This window comes from Scyliorhinus torazame, chromosome 2 (genome assembly GCF_047496885.1).
Source record: "Scyliorhinus torazame isolate Kashiwa2021f chromosome 2, sScyTor2.1, whole genome shotgun sequence".
Lineage (NCBI taxonomy): Eukaryota > Metazoa > Chordata > Chondrichthyes > Carcharhiniformes > Scyliorhinidae > Scyliorhinus > Scyliorhinus torazame.
The window spans coordinates 317,168,961-317,184,893 of record NC_092708.1 but is presented as its reverse complement, the minus strand read 5'-3'; the positions used below and the strand labels follow the sequence as shown (position 1 = coordinate 317,184,893).

At 42.7% G+C, this 15,933-nt stretch overlaps 2 protein-coding genes across 13 annotated transcripts in view; one reads left to right on the top strand and one right to left on the bottom strand.

The window, feature by feature from the left end:
- Positions 1-5,442, bottom strand: part of LOC140399878 (uncharacterized) — a 110,311-nt gene extending 104,869 nt beyond the window's left edge. For all 3 annotated transcript variants that reach the window (XR_011937908.1, XR_011937909.1, XM_072489347.1), the window contains exons 1-2: positions 5,361-5,442; positions 3,126-3,238 (exon numbers count right to left, since the gene is read on the bottom strand). The gene's annotated coding sequence lies outside the window, so the exon portion shown is untranslated. The remainder of the gene's footprint in view (positions 1-3,125; positions 3,239-5,360) is intronic.
- Positions 5,443-5,618: 176 nt separating this feature from the next.
- arid4a (AT-rich interactive domain 4A) overlaps positions 5,619-15,933 on the top strand; it is a 187,505-nt gene continuing 177,190 nt past the window's right edge. For 2 of the 10 annotated variants that reach the window (XM_072489314.1, XM_072489269.1), the window contains exons 1-2: positions 5,619-5,710; positions 6,813-6,867. In XM_072489314.1, coding sequence (XP_072345415.1) covers positions 6,862-6,867 — 6 coding nt within the window. In that variant the 5' untranslated portion in view covers positions 5,619-5,710; positions 6,813-6,861. Of the gene's footprint in view, positions 5,860-5,932; positions 6,057-6,259; positions 6,279-6,812; positions 6,868-15,933 lie in introns of those variants that run through there. The other 8 variants (XM_072489329.1, XM_072489284.1, XM_072489321.1 and 5 more) reach the window with 6 other exon arrangements.

Genomic DNA, 15,933 nt, shown 5'->3' with positions numbered 1-15,933 from the left:
CTCCTCGAGGGACATTTAGGTTCTCCCAAACTTTATAAATTACTACTGGGCGGCAAATATAGCGGTGGTCAGGAAATGGGTGGAGGGGAGGGGTAGGTGTGGGAGCGAATGGAGGCAGCCTCATGCAAGGATACGAGTTTAAGGACACTGCTAACGGCGCCTCTGCTGTTCGTGCCGACCAGGTACTCCACTAGCCCGGTAGTGGTGGCGGCCCTGGGGGTGTGGGGACAGTGACAGCAGCACATGGGGTTGGAGGGGGCGTCGGTCTGGGCACTGATATGTGGCAACCACCGGTTTCCTCGGGGGGGGGGGGGGCAGCGGCAGGGATTTAGCAGTTTGGAATCTGTTTATAGATGGGGGTTTTCCATGTTTGGAAGAGTTGGAGGAGTTTGAGCTGCCCGGTGGAAATGGGTTTGGCTACTTGCAGGTGAGGGACTTTGTGCGGAGGCAGGTATCAACTTTCCCACACATGCAGCCCCAGGGACTACAAGATTAGGTGGTGTCAAAAGCGGGAGTGGGGGAGGGGAAGGTATCGGAAATCTTTAAAGAGCTTATGGACTATCCCTTATGGATAGGGGAGGTGAAGCGTAAGTGAGGGGAAGAGTTGGGTTGGGAATTGGAGGCTGGGTTATGGGAGAATGTGTCCTCGTCGTGTGCCAGGCTTAGCCTTATACAATTTAAAGTGGTCCACAGGGCATTTATGACTGTGGCCCAGATGAGCAGGTTTTTAGAAGGGGTGGAGGATAGATGTGGACGGTGAGCAGGTGGGCCTGCAAATCATGTCCATATGTTTTGGGCATGTCTAAAGCTTAGGGGATTCTGGCAGGGGTTTGCTAACGTCATGAGGGAGGTGCTGAAGGTAAGGGTGGTTTGGAGTCCGGAGGTGACACTTTTTGATGTCCCAGGAGGCCTGGGAGTCTAGGGAGCAAGCGAGGCCGATGTCTTGGTAGCCCGGAGACGGATCTTGTTAGCATGGAGTGACTTGGATGGGTTTCTGAGGTTTGAGAAGATCAAGTTCGCCCTGAGGGGATTGATGCTAGGGTTTGCCCGGAGGTGGCAGATGTTTATTGACTTCTTTGGGAACAATTAAGCTGTCAGCAGTGCGTGTGTATGTGTGCGTGTGAGGGGGGGGGGGGGTGCGCTAAATACTTTTTAAAAAACAATGTCAGGACGGCATGGTGTCATCTCCCCGGGTCTGCACGGGTCTCAGCCCCACAACCCAAAGATATACAGGGTAGGTGGATTGGCCACGCTAAATTACCCCTTAATGGGGAAAAGAAACTTTAAATAAATATAACAATGTCATGAGTCATGCCTAGGAATGCATTGTGAACTATCCTGGCTAATGTTAAAAGTATTCGTAAAGTTTTTTGTCTCAGCACCATCCAACTGGGAAGTTTAGCTAAGAAAGCTGAAAAATAATGAACTGATTTGCATTGATAAAGCACCTTTCATGACTGCAAATTATCCTAAAGCACTTTACAGCCAATGAAATAGGTTTTTGAGGTTCAATCACTGTTGCAACTCAATAAACACGGCTGTCAATTTGCAAACAGCAAATTCCCACAACAGCAATGTGACAAATAACCAAATTATCTGTTTAAATAGTATGGAATTTGAATATTGCTGAAAAGAGAGACATGTTGGCAAAGCTTTCCATTTTGCACTCATCAGGACAAAACCCAAGAATGCCCAATTTCAAACCATCACAACAATTTATACTACATGGGAAATGGATGCTGATCGGTTGGCAAATCGGCACCCATATCTCCTGGAGCAAACCATTGTGATCCTTTGAAATTGTCTCTTTTTTATAATCATGATCTGTTTTCTCTGTTGAGGGATAAATATTTCTGGACATCAGGAATATTGTCAGGGAATCTTTTACATCCATCCAAAAGGGCAAAAAGGCCCCAGTTTAACATCTCAAAAGATGGATGACAGTGCAGCACTCCCTCAATCCTGGACAGTGGACTTTGGCTTTTGCACTCGGGAGTTACAATGAGGCTACAACTCAGAATCACAGCATTGAAAACGTTAAGAAGTCTGGTGGCATTCATACAAGAAAACCATGGTAATGTTGAGTACAATTGAGAGAAGAGCTGCATGCCAATTGCAAGACTATTTACAAATAAAATCTGAACATGGATTCATAGAATCCCTACAAGTGCAGAAGGCAGCCATTTGGCCCATCAGATCTGCACCGATCCTCTGAAAGAGCATCCCACTCGATCCCCGTAATCCAACCCACGCTTTTGGACACTAAGGCAATTTGGCTGGCCAATCCACCTAACCTGCACATCTTTGGACTGTGGGAGGAAACCAGAGCACCCGGAGGAAACCCACAGAGACACAGGGAGAAAGCGCAAACTCCACATAGACAGTCAACCGAGGCCGGAATTGAACCTGGGTCCCTGGCGCTGTGAGGCAGCAGTGCTAACCACTATACCACCGTGCAGTTATTGATCTGGCATAGCGCTGTTTATGGGAAGAAAAAAGATATGCATTTGTGAGGAGGATCGAGACATTTAATAGGGCATGAATTATTGTATATGTTTACGCGTATGGAAGAGGGGAAATAATCAAAAAAGATATCAGTGCATTAAAATAAATCAATTGGAGAGAAATTAAAACAGAAGTAGCTGAAGAGATTAACTTCTCTGTTGTACAAGTTCAAAAGGATTGCAAATCTTGAAATTTTCCATCTTTGCAAGATGCGGATGCTTTGTCATTGACCATGTTCAAGACAGGGGTCAATAAATGTTTAGGTACTCATGGAAATAAGAGGTATGGGGATGGTGCAGGAGGTGGAGTGGAGGTAGATCAGCCTGGTGGAGGTGGCTCCAAAGTCCTCCCCAACTCATATTTTCCATGTTCTTATGTTATACACTTGTACAGATTTATAAAAGGAAATGAGCTATAATTTATGAATTAATATAAAATTACATAATCTTTGCATACAGTAAATGCTATGTCACATGAGAGAAAGCTATTCTTCCTTAAAAAAGGTCCACCCAATGCCAAATTGAGTTATAACCCACACAATGAGGTAAATTACAGAATAATCTGCATTAATGATGGTGACGGAGAGATTATATGGTGGCTAGGACACAGCAGAAACTCACCTCTTCAATCAACAACGCCAGAAACTCTTGTATGCCCACCTGAAGGAGAAGGGGATCTGTTGACTTAGCACGTCTTCCTCATGCATATTTATCTTGCAACAATAAAATAGTCACTGTATGCAAACATTAATAAATGCATTTAAGCATATTATTTAATTTATTTAAATTTATTTCAACTCTGATTTTCTTCCATAAAATTCTACATGCTCTCTCTTAGATTGGGGGTTTCCTTTCAAAACATTTCAGATGCAACTCTTTCATTGTAAGAAAAGAAAGTTCCTGATATTTCTAAATTTGCTTCTCACCACTTTAAACCACCCTAACATGTCCAACTTTTTTTTTGTTCTACGAGGGTTCAAAATCAAAACCCAAGTCATTAAACTCGGGTTCTGTCCGAGTCCTCAAAGACATTGCGACAAGGCAGGTGTGTGTTTGAATATTCGCCACCTGTCTGGTTGAGTGGAGATCTAAATATCAAAGCAGCTCCAACAGTACTCTGGTCAAGGCAGTCTGTTTGATGGGCAGACATCCACACTGGCTTTAAAAAAACATAGAACATAGAAAATACAGCACAGAACAGGCCCTTCGGCCCACGATGTTGTGCCGAACCTTTGTCCTAGATTAATCATAGATTATCATTGAATTTACAGTGCAGAAGGAGGCCACTCGCCCCCCCCCCCGTGTCTGCACCAGCTCTTGGAAAGAGCACCCCACCCAAACTCAACACCTCCACCCAACACCAAGGGCAATTTTGGACACCAAGGGCAATCCATCATGGCCAATCCACCTACCCTGCACATCCCCGGACCGTGGGAGAAAACCCACGCAGACACGGGGAGGATGTGCAGACTCCGCACAGACAGCGACCCAAGCCGGAATCGAACCTGGGACCCTGGAGCTGTGAAGCAACTGCGCCATCCACAATGCCACCGTGCTGCCCATTTTAAAATCCATTCCTTCTACCACTTGTGTGCCATCCAATCACCTTCTTGGCAGCATCACCCAAAATTGCAACCTCGACCCAAAAGCAAAATGACTTCATTTATATAGTGCTTTTCACGACCAAGTGTTCTACAGCCAGTGGGGCACTTTTAGAGTAACTTTTGAAGTAATGTCGGAAATGCAGAAGTCAATTTGTGCACAACAAAGTCCCACAAACTGAGATAATCTGTTTCAGTGATATTGGTTGAATGACAAATATTGGCCAAGACACCGGAAAGAACACCACTACTTCAAAATAGTGTAATGAAAGTTTGTATGCTCATGAGGGGGATGCTATGGGAAATCTACTAGTTTGTATTAAAAGGTTTTCAATTTGTTCAAAGTTAACATTTTCTATTATATGTCTACATTGGTAATAGAAAGTATCTATATAAAGTCAGCATACTGTAATTAAGAGATGCTGGAGTGCCAACATCAAGAGTGATGTGATAAAAGAATACATTTTATTATTTTTTCTCTTTTGAATAGCAAAGCAGACTAGTGGGGCTGAATGGCCTACTCATTCTTCTATTTCCTATGTTCCCATATCTCATAAGAACAGAGTCCACAAGACATAGATTTGGAGGCGAGACCGTGGACTTGTGAAGAGTAAGAACAGATTAAAGATTCAGATTCCTTAACCATTCCCTTGAAAACATATTCCCCCAAATCTGTATCACAGTCAATTCCATGAGGTCAGAATAATTGACGACGTTAGTTTTCCCGAAGAACGCAGCATTTTAACTAAGATAGTCGCACAAAGAAGTTCAGATGCGCCTTCGGAGTACATACAAGTTAAGAAGTTGCTTGGTCGAAATGAAGAGCCTTCAGTCGTTTTACGACATTAAAAGGCGCTATGTAAATGCAAGTCAGTGCTTTCTCCACCGTGAGTGGGTAATTGCAAGTGAGAGTTTATATTCTACTTCCGAGTGCGCCCTGCGGTAGTAACAACTCTGCAGACTGACAGCACAAAGCCCCTCGCGCGTGCACACTATTTACAGCCGCAGCTGTTTCCGGGTACGTAACAGCTCCATGACGCACCAACAGCGAAAGACGCCATTGAACCCAACCAACTCCCCAATGACGAGAACAAAAATAGCCTTCATTTGACCTTTTATTTTCACTCTCTGGAACACTTTTCACACCCCGTAACCATCCTAAAACTTACATGAGATCGCACCCTGACGACCCCGATGAAAACGCGACGGAGAACCCGCCGAATGGCAGCTAAAAGCAAAGAATTGCCTGACCCACCTCGTCCTCCTCGCGGTCGCTGCTGCTTCAACAGGAGCTCAAACTGCAAAAAAAATCGCCACCAAGATGGCGCCGTAGCGCCTCGCCCGTCTGCGTCTGCGCACGGCTTCAGCGCCGTCTGGGGGCCCAGCGCGCCGGCGCAGAAGGCGGGCTCTGCGCTGCACCCTGGGCCTCGGCCGCCGCTCGGACCCGTCTCCATGTGACCGCGCAGCCAATCGGCGCGCGGAGCGACCGTCTTGCTCAACATTCAGCCAACCGGAGCGCGAGGAGGGCAGGCTCGCTCAACAGCTTGTTATTTCGGTTTTTCGCTGGGACCCGGGGAAGTGGACGTTAGCGGTGGACGTGTGTGTGTGAGTGAGTGTGTGTCTGTGAGTATGCGGTTCCCCAATCTGCCCGGCTAGCCCTTCACTTCTGCAGTCTGAGTGCAAAAAATAAATCCAATCTGCCTTTCAAGACCGTGGTGGGCGGAGGTTGGTTGGTTTTCGGTTAAGAAGCTGAGGTGAACGCTGGAGCCCTTTCCTCCTCCTCTCCTCCCCCCCCCCCCCTCTTCTCGGTTTAAAGTGAACGTAGGTGGGCATTGAATGGCAATCAGCTCCCACTTCTCCACCACCCGCCTGTTCACGCGTTTCCCTGCTCTCCTTGGACCGGTAGCTTAATTAAGAAGCAAGGTTTTTGATTTGTTGGGACAGTACGAAGGTGACTTGTATGTTTACGGTGGTTCGGTGCAATTTTTTTCTATTCATGTGCGGAACCTCGATCGTCGCGATTTTTGTTAAAGCGCCTTCAGATGTGAGAGGGGGGGGGGGGGGGGGGCGGGCTTGAAAGGCGGTCCGAGGGAAGCAATCCTCTTTTTAACTTCGCCACTGTTTCCCATCGACCTGTTTTAAAGTATTGGCCTCGTTTGCTTCTCCACAGATGGTGCGTTTCCACAATCGTTTCGAACTGCAAAGAGAAAGTGGGGGGCAAACGAGCGATTTCTGCTCGCAAGGGGAGGGTGTTGGGAGGGGTAGGGTGCATTTGGCTGTCGATCTATGATCGGAGAAGGCGACTGGTTTGCCGGGACACCTCCATAATTGTACTACAGGATCCGAGCTTGTTGAACTGACATGGTGCAGAAAGCGAGAGAGCAATGGCGACGTGACACAGGATGGAGGAGCAAGCGGGAAGGGGCAGTTAAATTGTCCTCCGAATCCACACTCGGCTTCCATTGAACCTTCAACGATCTCCCAGTAATTTATTTGTCAGATTGTTTAATAATTTCATGGGTGTGAACTTAGTAGCTTCCCCTTTATGGGTCGGGTAGTGTAAAGCGAGGGGAAAACACGTTATTTACATTTCAGTATGTTGGAAGCTTGTTTCTTCGCGTGTTACAGAGTTCTTGTAGGTTGCAATTTAATTTTAACGAACGCACTTTGATTGTTTGTATTTTTTGTATATTTTCCTTAACTGCAGTGATCACAACTTCGAGCTGGAAGTACTCACGTAAAGAGGGTAACCGAAAATGAAGGTAAGTTGTTTGTGCATTGGCTCCATTACTTTTTGACCCTGTTTCTCTTTTGAGGAGTTGTGTTAACTACTTTTGTCCACAATGGTAATGCTTGACCATCTGAAATCAATTGTTCTTTCTAAAATAGTTATTTGAATTGCAGAGTAAATCTAATAGTAATAATGCTGGGAATATGGTTTGGAACACTGTTGTGGTTAATATCTAATGAAAGATTATACACATAACCAATAACTGCCTTTTGAAGTATAGACCAATGAATGAAACTTCTGAAAATATTTCAGAGCAAGCAAAATTGTGAAGTACTAAAGTTACACTTGGAATAAAAGGGGTTATGGCCAGGAATAAAAGAAGATGGTGATTTTGTGGAGAAACCTCTCAAACGTTGTTAGATTGGGCACGGTGCTGGAAGACTGATTGTGTCTTTCAAACTGCAGCTCTTCGTCCCTCGAATTTATCTTTTAAATCCATAACATTGAATCAGTCTAATGTTAATAAATGTTGTCACAATTGGAAACTGAAAAACACATTCAAACATTGTGCACTTGTCTGACAATTTTGAACTGTTTAATGACCAATTGCAGTGTATTTTGGTATGTAAGCATTGTTTGAGGTTTGTTTGGTAGTTTCCAGTTGTAACAGCATTCAACAAACTGATCAGTTTTAGTTTATTTGTTTGGTTATAAATAATAAAATAAATGCCAGATATATTGTATGAGTTATCAATCAGCTGGGCATTGATTACTTTAGTTTCTAATAATTGTCTAGCTTAGACATAGTTTGAAAAATATCTTTCATTATATGAGCATTCTTGATGTTTGCTTTACATACCTGAAGAAGAGCTTGTATTTGCATCGTGTCCACCTCAGGACATTTCCAAGTGCCAGTCAATGAAGCATTTTGAAGTGTAGTCACTATTGTTATGCAGGGAAACATGGCAGTCAGTTTTCATATAAAGAGTTCCCTCGAAACAGAAATGAGGGAAATGACTAAATTCCCTCCGATATGAGGGAAATGACTGTAAATTCTATGATATGCTTAAGTGATGTTGTTTGAGGGATAAATATTAACTGGGGCATTTGAAGAATGCTTCTCTCTGACTAGTGAGACCTGAGGATAGAAGGTGTTTCGATTTAATGTCTCATCCCAAATTGCAGCACTTAAGAGAGGAAAATATTCATTTTGTTGAACTGTTAGTGGATATTTTATTTATTACTTCTCTAACTTTGTTAGAGGTGACCTAAACCAATATAAATAACTCTCTTACTGGGGAAATAGGTACTTTTAAATATCGATATTTTGGCAACTGCTGGCATGTGAGTAAACACTATTGTAACTTCAGGCCTCCAGATTGGATTTTCACTCACCAATCTCACATCCTTTTTGAAAATTCTTGTGCTGGAATTTGTTTATTTAACAGACTGTCTAACTTGAGTACTATTTAACAATATACTACACTGTTAATTTTAAATCCTGTGAAGTTTACTTAATTTCTGGGTGTTTCTCTGGTTGGCAACCTGTAACTAGTGGGGTCCCTCAAGGATCAGTGTTGGGCCCGCAGTTGTTCACAATTTACATAGACGATTTGGAGTTGGGGACCAAATGCAATGTGTCAAAGTTTGCAGACGACATTAAGATGAGTGGTAAAGCAAAAAGTGCAGAGGATACCGGAAGTCTGCTGAAGGATTTGGATAGGTTAGGTGAATGGGCTAGGGTCTGGCAGATGGAATTCAATGTTGCCAAGTGTGAGGCTATCCATTTTGGGAGGAATAACAGCAGAATGGATTATTATTTAAACGGTAAGATGTTAAAACATGCTGCTGTGCAGAGGGACCTGGGTGTGCTGGTGCACGAGTCGCAAAAAGTTTGTGTGCAGGTGCAACAGGTGATTAAGAAGGCTAATCGAGTTTTGTCTTTCATTGCTAGAGGGATGGAGTTCAAGACTAGTGAGGTTATGCTGCAATTGTATAGGGTGTTGGCGAGGCCGCATCTGGAGTATTGTGTTCAGTTTTGGTCTCCTTACCTGAGAAAGGATATATTGGCACTGGAGGGAGTGCAGAGGAGATTCACTAGGTTGATCCCAGAGTTGAGAGGATTAGATTATGACGAGAGGTTGAGTAGACTGGGACTGTACTCATTGGAGTTTAGAAGGATGCGGGGGGATCTTATTGAGACATATAAAATTATGAAGGGAATAGATAGGATAGATGCGGGCAGGTTGTTTCCACTGGCCGGGGAAAGCAGAACTAGGGGGCATAGCCTCAAAATAAGGGGAGGTAGATTTAGGACGGAGTGTAGGAGGAACTTCTTCACCCAAAGGGTTATGAATCTCTGGAATTCCTTGCCCAGTGAAGCAGTTGAGGCTCCTTCTTTAAACGTTTTTAAGAAAAAGATAGATGCCTTTCTAAAGAATAAAGGGATTTGGGGATATGGTGTACGGGCTGGAGAGTGGAGCTGAGTCCACAAAGATCAGCCATGATCTCATTAAATGGCGGAGCAGGCTCGAGGGGCCAGATGGCCTACTCCTGTTCCTTGTTCTTATGTTCTGCTGTTGAGTAATTGCAAGTTTTTCATAGCAAAAAACCCTACTTTATATTAACAGGAATAGACTACACATTTTGATTATTCCTACAACCTAAGGAGTGGCTCAGCGAGAAAAATACTGTTCCATGGGGCTCTTAATTAGAAATCCTATTTTACTTGGGGAAAGCATAAAATATGAATAAAAATTGCTCACTTCTGCCATTGTTGTTTATCAGCATATATCAATACACTCTTGAGGTACTACATTTTGACTAGATATAAATGGTTTAATTCTTGGGTGCAGTTAATGTTAAAGTTTTATTATATAGAAATGTATTGATGAATGAGTTGTTTCCGGCTGGGAAGAAGGTTATGTACTTGTTTTGAAATCATTTATCGACCTGTGTTGTTTTTGAATGTAAGTTTACAAAGTACTGACAGTAAGAGAGACAAGTGAAATCAGCATGCTGCATACATGTACAAAGGTATTTCCATAAATGTACATTGTCATTTCACTGATTCATTTCATAAAGCAAAGTTTTCTCATTGGGCATTAGATCCCTATTGATAATGGATCAAATGATATCTGTAAGTGCTTGGTCTCAAAAAGTGGTATACATTTTTGTTACTGGGAGTGGGAGCATAATGATTGTGTTAGTGGAGTAGCAATCTAGTGGTCTGGGACTAATAATCTGAAAGAAAGCTAGTATCCTTCATTGTGACATATAACTATTGGATTGTCATAAGAAACCCACCTGGTTCACCAATCTGAACCTGCTCTGTTTTGCCTGTCTGGCTTATATGTGGCTGTAGGGCCAATGTGAGTGACTCTTAAATTCCTCTTGAAATGTCCCATCATGCCATTCAACAGTCAAGATGAAGGTTCGCCAACTGCTCAAGAGCAATTTGGGATGGACAATAAATGTTGGCCTTGCCAGTACTGCCCAGATCTTGAAATTGATTACACACAAATGTTTTTTGAAAATGGATTTACATTGTTGTGGAATGATCCACAAAAGTAGAGGCATTTGCAGTTTAATTGCATTCTTTAGGGACCCTCAAAGTAACTTGGTGCAGATCCACGAGATGATCAGATATTTGGTTAGCCCTTGAGCTAGTACTGAAACACTAGCTCTTAGTGACTCATACACTTGACCACCACCAAAGTTCTTCTACTTGAATCATTTTATTAATGCATGTGTGTAAAATAATAAATATTGAACAATGTTTGAATGGAGGAAAGTCCGAGGAAAAACATTCAGATATTTTTCAAGAGCATGTCAATATTGTAATATTTTAGTAATGGATCCACTTGTGACATTTGAGCCGAATTGGTGATTTCTCAATCTCTGCATGTGTAATAAGATTTGATGGATCAGACAAAATAAAAATGGACATACAGTAACAGAAAGGGAAATTTATTTTTGGTCAAATAATTGTTGTTTATGTATTTATGTTTTAAAAATAAAAGCAAAAGTATTAACATGTGAACATACCATTTAGGAGTAGGCCACCCAGCCCTTTGAGCCTGGTCCACCATTCAATAAGATCATTGCTGATCTGATGGTAATCTCAACTCCATGTTCCTGCTTACCACTGATAACCTTTCATCCCTTTGCTTCATGCTTATCAAAAATCTATCTACCTCTGCCTTAAAAATAGTTAAATATCCTAGAGTTCAAAAGACTCGCACCACATGGAAGAAAATGCCCTGCATCTCCGTCTTAAATGAATAACCTATTATTTTTAAACATGACACCTGGTTCTAGATTCTCCCACAAGTGGAAACATCCTTTCCACATCCACTCTGTCACATCCCCCCAGGATCTTACACATTTCAATCAAGTCGCCTCTTACTCTTCTAGCGTATACAACCTGCCCAGTCTTTCTTTATACAGAAATCTGCCCATTCCAGGTATTAGTCTGATAAACTTTCTCCGAATTGTTTCAAACTCATTTATGTCTTCCTTAAATAAGGTGACCAATAGAGTACTCCAGATGTGGGTCTCATTAGTCCCCTACATAACTGAAGCATAACCTCCCGACTTGCGCCTTCAATTCCCCTCGCAATATAGAATCATAGAATTTACAATGCAGAAGGAGGCCCATCGAATCTCCACTGGCCTCTGGAAAGCGCCCTCTACTTAAGCCCACACCTCCATCCTATCCCAGTAACCTCCCACAACCTTTTTTGGAAACTAAGGCCAATTTAGCATGGCCAATCCACCTAACCTGCACATCTTTGGACTGTGGGTGGAAACCAAAGCACCCGGAGGAAACCCATGTAGTCACGGGGAGAAAGTGCAAACTCCACACAGGCAGTCACCCGAGACCGGAATTGAATCCGGTTCCCTGGAGCTGTGAAGCATCAGTGTTAACCACTGTGCCACCCATAATGTACGATAATATTCTATTTGCGTTCCTAATTACTTGCTGTACCTGCATACTAACTTTTGTGATTCATGCACGAGCATACCCAAATCCCTCTGCATTTCACAGCTCTACAATCTCTCTCTATTTAGATCATGTGTTTCTTTACTATTCTTCTCGTAATTTCACATTTTTTCACATTGTACTCCATTTGTCAGATCTTTGCCCACTCACCTAACCTTGCCCACTCACCTAACCTATCTGTATCCCTTTATAACCTCATATGTCCTCATAACCTACTTTCCTGTCTATCTTTGTACATCAGCAAATCTAGCAACCATACCTTCGGTCTCTTCATCCAAATCAATTATATAAATTAATTGTGTAAACAAATCTGAGGCCCCAGCACTGATACCTGTGGCATGCCATTTGTTAGATCTTGGCAATCAGAAAATGACCCAATTATGTCTACTCTCTTAGCCAGCCGATTTTCTATCCCCTATGTCGTGAGTTTTTATTTTCTGCAGTAACCTTTGATTCGGCATCTTATCAAATACCTTCCTGGTGAATGCAATTTTCTTGATTTCCTCTCTCCCGTCAAATTCGTGACTAACATTATTCCTGAACCCTTACTTATAATCCTCTATTGTGAAGGCCAACAGAAAGTTGCACTGTGAATTCTAGGGCAGTACGGTAGCATAGTGGTTAGCACAGTTGCTTCACAGCTCCAGGGTCCCAGGTTCGATTCCTGGCTGGGTCACTGTCTGTGCTGAGTCTGCATGTTCTCCCCGTGTCAGCGTGGGTTTCCTCTGGGTGCTCCAGTTTCCTCCCACAGTCCAAAGATGTGTGGGTTAGGTGGATTGGCCATGCTAAATTGCCCTTAGTGGCCAAAAAGGTTAGGTGGGGGTTACGGGGATAGGGTAGATACATGGGTTTGAGTCGAGTGCTCTTTGTAAGGGCTGGTGCAGACTCGATGGGCCGAATGGCCTCCTGCACTGTAAATTCTATGATGATGGTTCAGTTCATCTGCCATCTCCTTGTTTACCATTATTAATTCCCCAATCTCACTTTCAAAAGGACCAACCCTCACTCTTTTAAAAAATATCTGTTAAAACTCTTGGAGGGCAAGCCTTATGAAGAAAGGTTGAGGGAGCTAGGGCTTTTCTTACTGGAGCGTAGAAGGAAGAGAGGTGACATGATAGAGGTGTACAAGGTGATGAGAGGCATGGATAGAGCGGATAGCCAGAGACTTCCCCAGGGCAGAAATGGCTGTCACGTGGGGACATAATTTTAAGGTGATTGGAGGAAGGTATAGGGGGGATGTCAGAGGTAGGTTCGTTACACAGAGAGTGGTTGGTGCATGGAATGCACTGCCAGCAGAGGTGGTGGAGTCAGAGTCATTAGGGACATTTAAACGACTCTTGGACAGGCACATGGACAGCAGTAAATTGAAGTGATGTAGGTTAGGTTGATCTTAGATTAGGATAAATGGTCAGTACAACATCGTGGGCCGAAGGGCATGAGCTGTACTGTTCTATGTTCTATATCTGTCTTTATCTTTCGAGCTAACTTTCTCTCTTACTCTAATTTTGTCGTCCTTATTAATCTTTTAGTTATTTCGCTGTTTTTATATTCTGTCCAATGTTGACAAACATTGCCTTTGATTGCTACATTTTTTATTGGAGGACATTTATGAGTGGTTCTTGGGTGCAAATATGATTTTTACACAGCTTGTAGAATGCCAGTTTTCAGATTAATCCTACTTTCCATTGTTGGTGTAATATTTGCTGATATTTCGTCAAACTACATTGTCCGTTTTTCTCGGAAAAAATACTAATCATTTTCTCTTGTGTAATTAGAAAAGCACTTTTTGTTGGATTACAAATTGACACATTACAGTTGTGTTACATTGAAGCCAACCCAGTTTGGCTAACTGTGATTGTGATCACTCCTTGATTACTTTCGAAGTTCCTTAAACTTTTGAATCTCGCACTGAAAAATTAAGTTATCTTCCATTAATTTCTTTTGGCTTTTATTTAGGTTTCTTTAAACAGCACATCATTTCCAAAATGAGGAAGAGCAATTGTTTTTCCAAACCTCCAATAATGCAGATTTAAACTAGCTAATCCAAATATGTCAAAAGGCAAGATGGGGATTCACATATCTGTCAGGGAAAGGTCTTGCCTCTGGTCAGCAATTTTCCTGGAAATAGGAAATTTGCAGAGATAAACCAGTGCCTGATGTTTCCATGCCACTGTCGAGAAGTGAGCTAGGAAACTGAGCAGCTTTCCTTAAAAAAATGTGAAATGACATTATCATTGAAGGTGAATTCCTTTCTTGCATATAATTGTGTGTGATTTCTCAGAGATTTACATTAAAGCTGCTTGGTGAGGCACTTCACCCACAAACAGGGAAGGAAGATGGAGAATGATTTCACAGACCTGGAAACTGGCTACAAGCATGAGTTTAGAATGCCAGTAGTGCATAACATGCATTGCAAATAATATAACTGTCTTGAAATTTAAAAAAAAAAAAGATAATATGGCAATTCACAATTATCTTAAAAAAAACTTAGAACAAATGTACCAAAAGCAAAGGCAGCAAAATATACTGTTATAAACATGGCTGTAATGATGCTCCAAAACCTGGAATGCAAACAATCGTGGTAACAAATACAAATGTGTTAAATCAGATGAGGCTATAATTTTGGAAATTAATTCTTAGCTGAAGTTGCTAGCATAAATGAAGGAGGGGTCATATAAGGCATTGGGACAGCAAAATTGTATTTGTGTTGCATTTTGTATTTGCTGAATTTTTGTTTTTGTGGGTGAAATTAAGGAAAAAATATTCTATGTGCTATTAAAGATCCAGGAATCACGAGTGATAGTTGAGGGAAAAATAATAACAGGCTCTGAAAATCATCAGGGTTAATCCAATAATCATTCTTGGCTTGGAATGCCTTTCCTGGATTCACAAGGAACACATTGGTCAACTTTGGTTAATTGGAAAATATGTATAACTCTTTATTGGGAAGTCCTTTAGAGCATTTGATTCGGACTAAGCATGATGATGGAAGTAATTGGTACCCTAGGTGTGGAGATCAGTGAAGAACTGGAGCTTAATAAGTTAGCCAAATCTGGAGTCCAGTGCAAGTTCTGGAAGGCATTATGTTGGTGTGAAGGAATGGTCATCTCATTAGCACATTTCTGTAAGGTGGACCTATTGACTTGTCTAGGATGTACATGAGAAAATGTTTGTTCTTGAAAGCAGAGTTTTATGTCCTACTTCAGGCCATAATTTATAATTGAAGCAGATTCAATTGAGCACTGTTGGACAACTGACCGTAGAACCAGACGACAGCATTCTCATGTGTGACAAACATCATCTGTTGTTGGTTTACTATATAATTTTCCACACTTTAAGTCCTGGTGACTTATGATTAACTTAGCTACAACTGAATGGATAGCCAAATCTTTTAAATCAAATTTCAAAAAGTTCATCTTTAGAAAATTTTGTCAAAATGTGTGTAAATGGAACTTCGATGTTAACAATGGACAGGGGCGGGTCAGGCTTATGGGGCAGGGCCCGGTGGTATGGTGATGGTGGATAAGAAAGGTGGGGGGGGGGGGAGAAAGAGACCCCCCAGTAAGGATAATCACGCGCAACGTGAGAGGGCTAGGAGGTCCGGTTAAGAAGTCAAGGGTGCTTGCACACCTTAAAAGTTTGAAAGCCGATGTAGCAATGCTGCAGGAGACTCACTTGAGGTTGAAGGACCAGGTGAGACTTAAAAAGGGCTGGGTTAGCCAAGTGTTTCACTCCGGATTTGATGGAAGGGCTCGAGGGGTAGTGGTGCTGGTCAGCAAAAGGGTACGCTTCCAGATGGAGAAGGTGGTGGCAAATCAGGGGGGTAGATATGTGATTGCGACAGGAGCACTGGAGGGGAGATTAGTGGCGCTGTTAAGTGTATATGGTCCCAATTGGGACGATGTGGGATTTGCGAGGAAGGTGTTTGGGGCTATTCCCGACTTGGACACGCATGAGCTGATTGTGGGGGGGGGACTGGAACTTGGTGCAGGAGCCAAGGTTGGACAGATCACGGCCGCGCTCGCTGGTCCCATCGGGGGGGGCGAAGGCGCTGGCTGGGCTAATGGTGGAAATGGGAGGGGTGGACCCTTG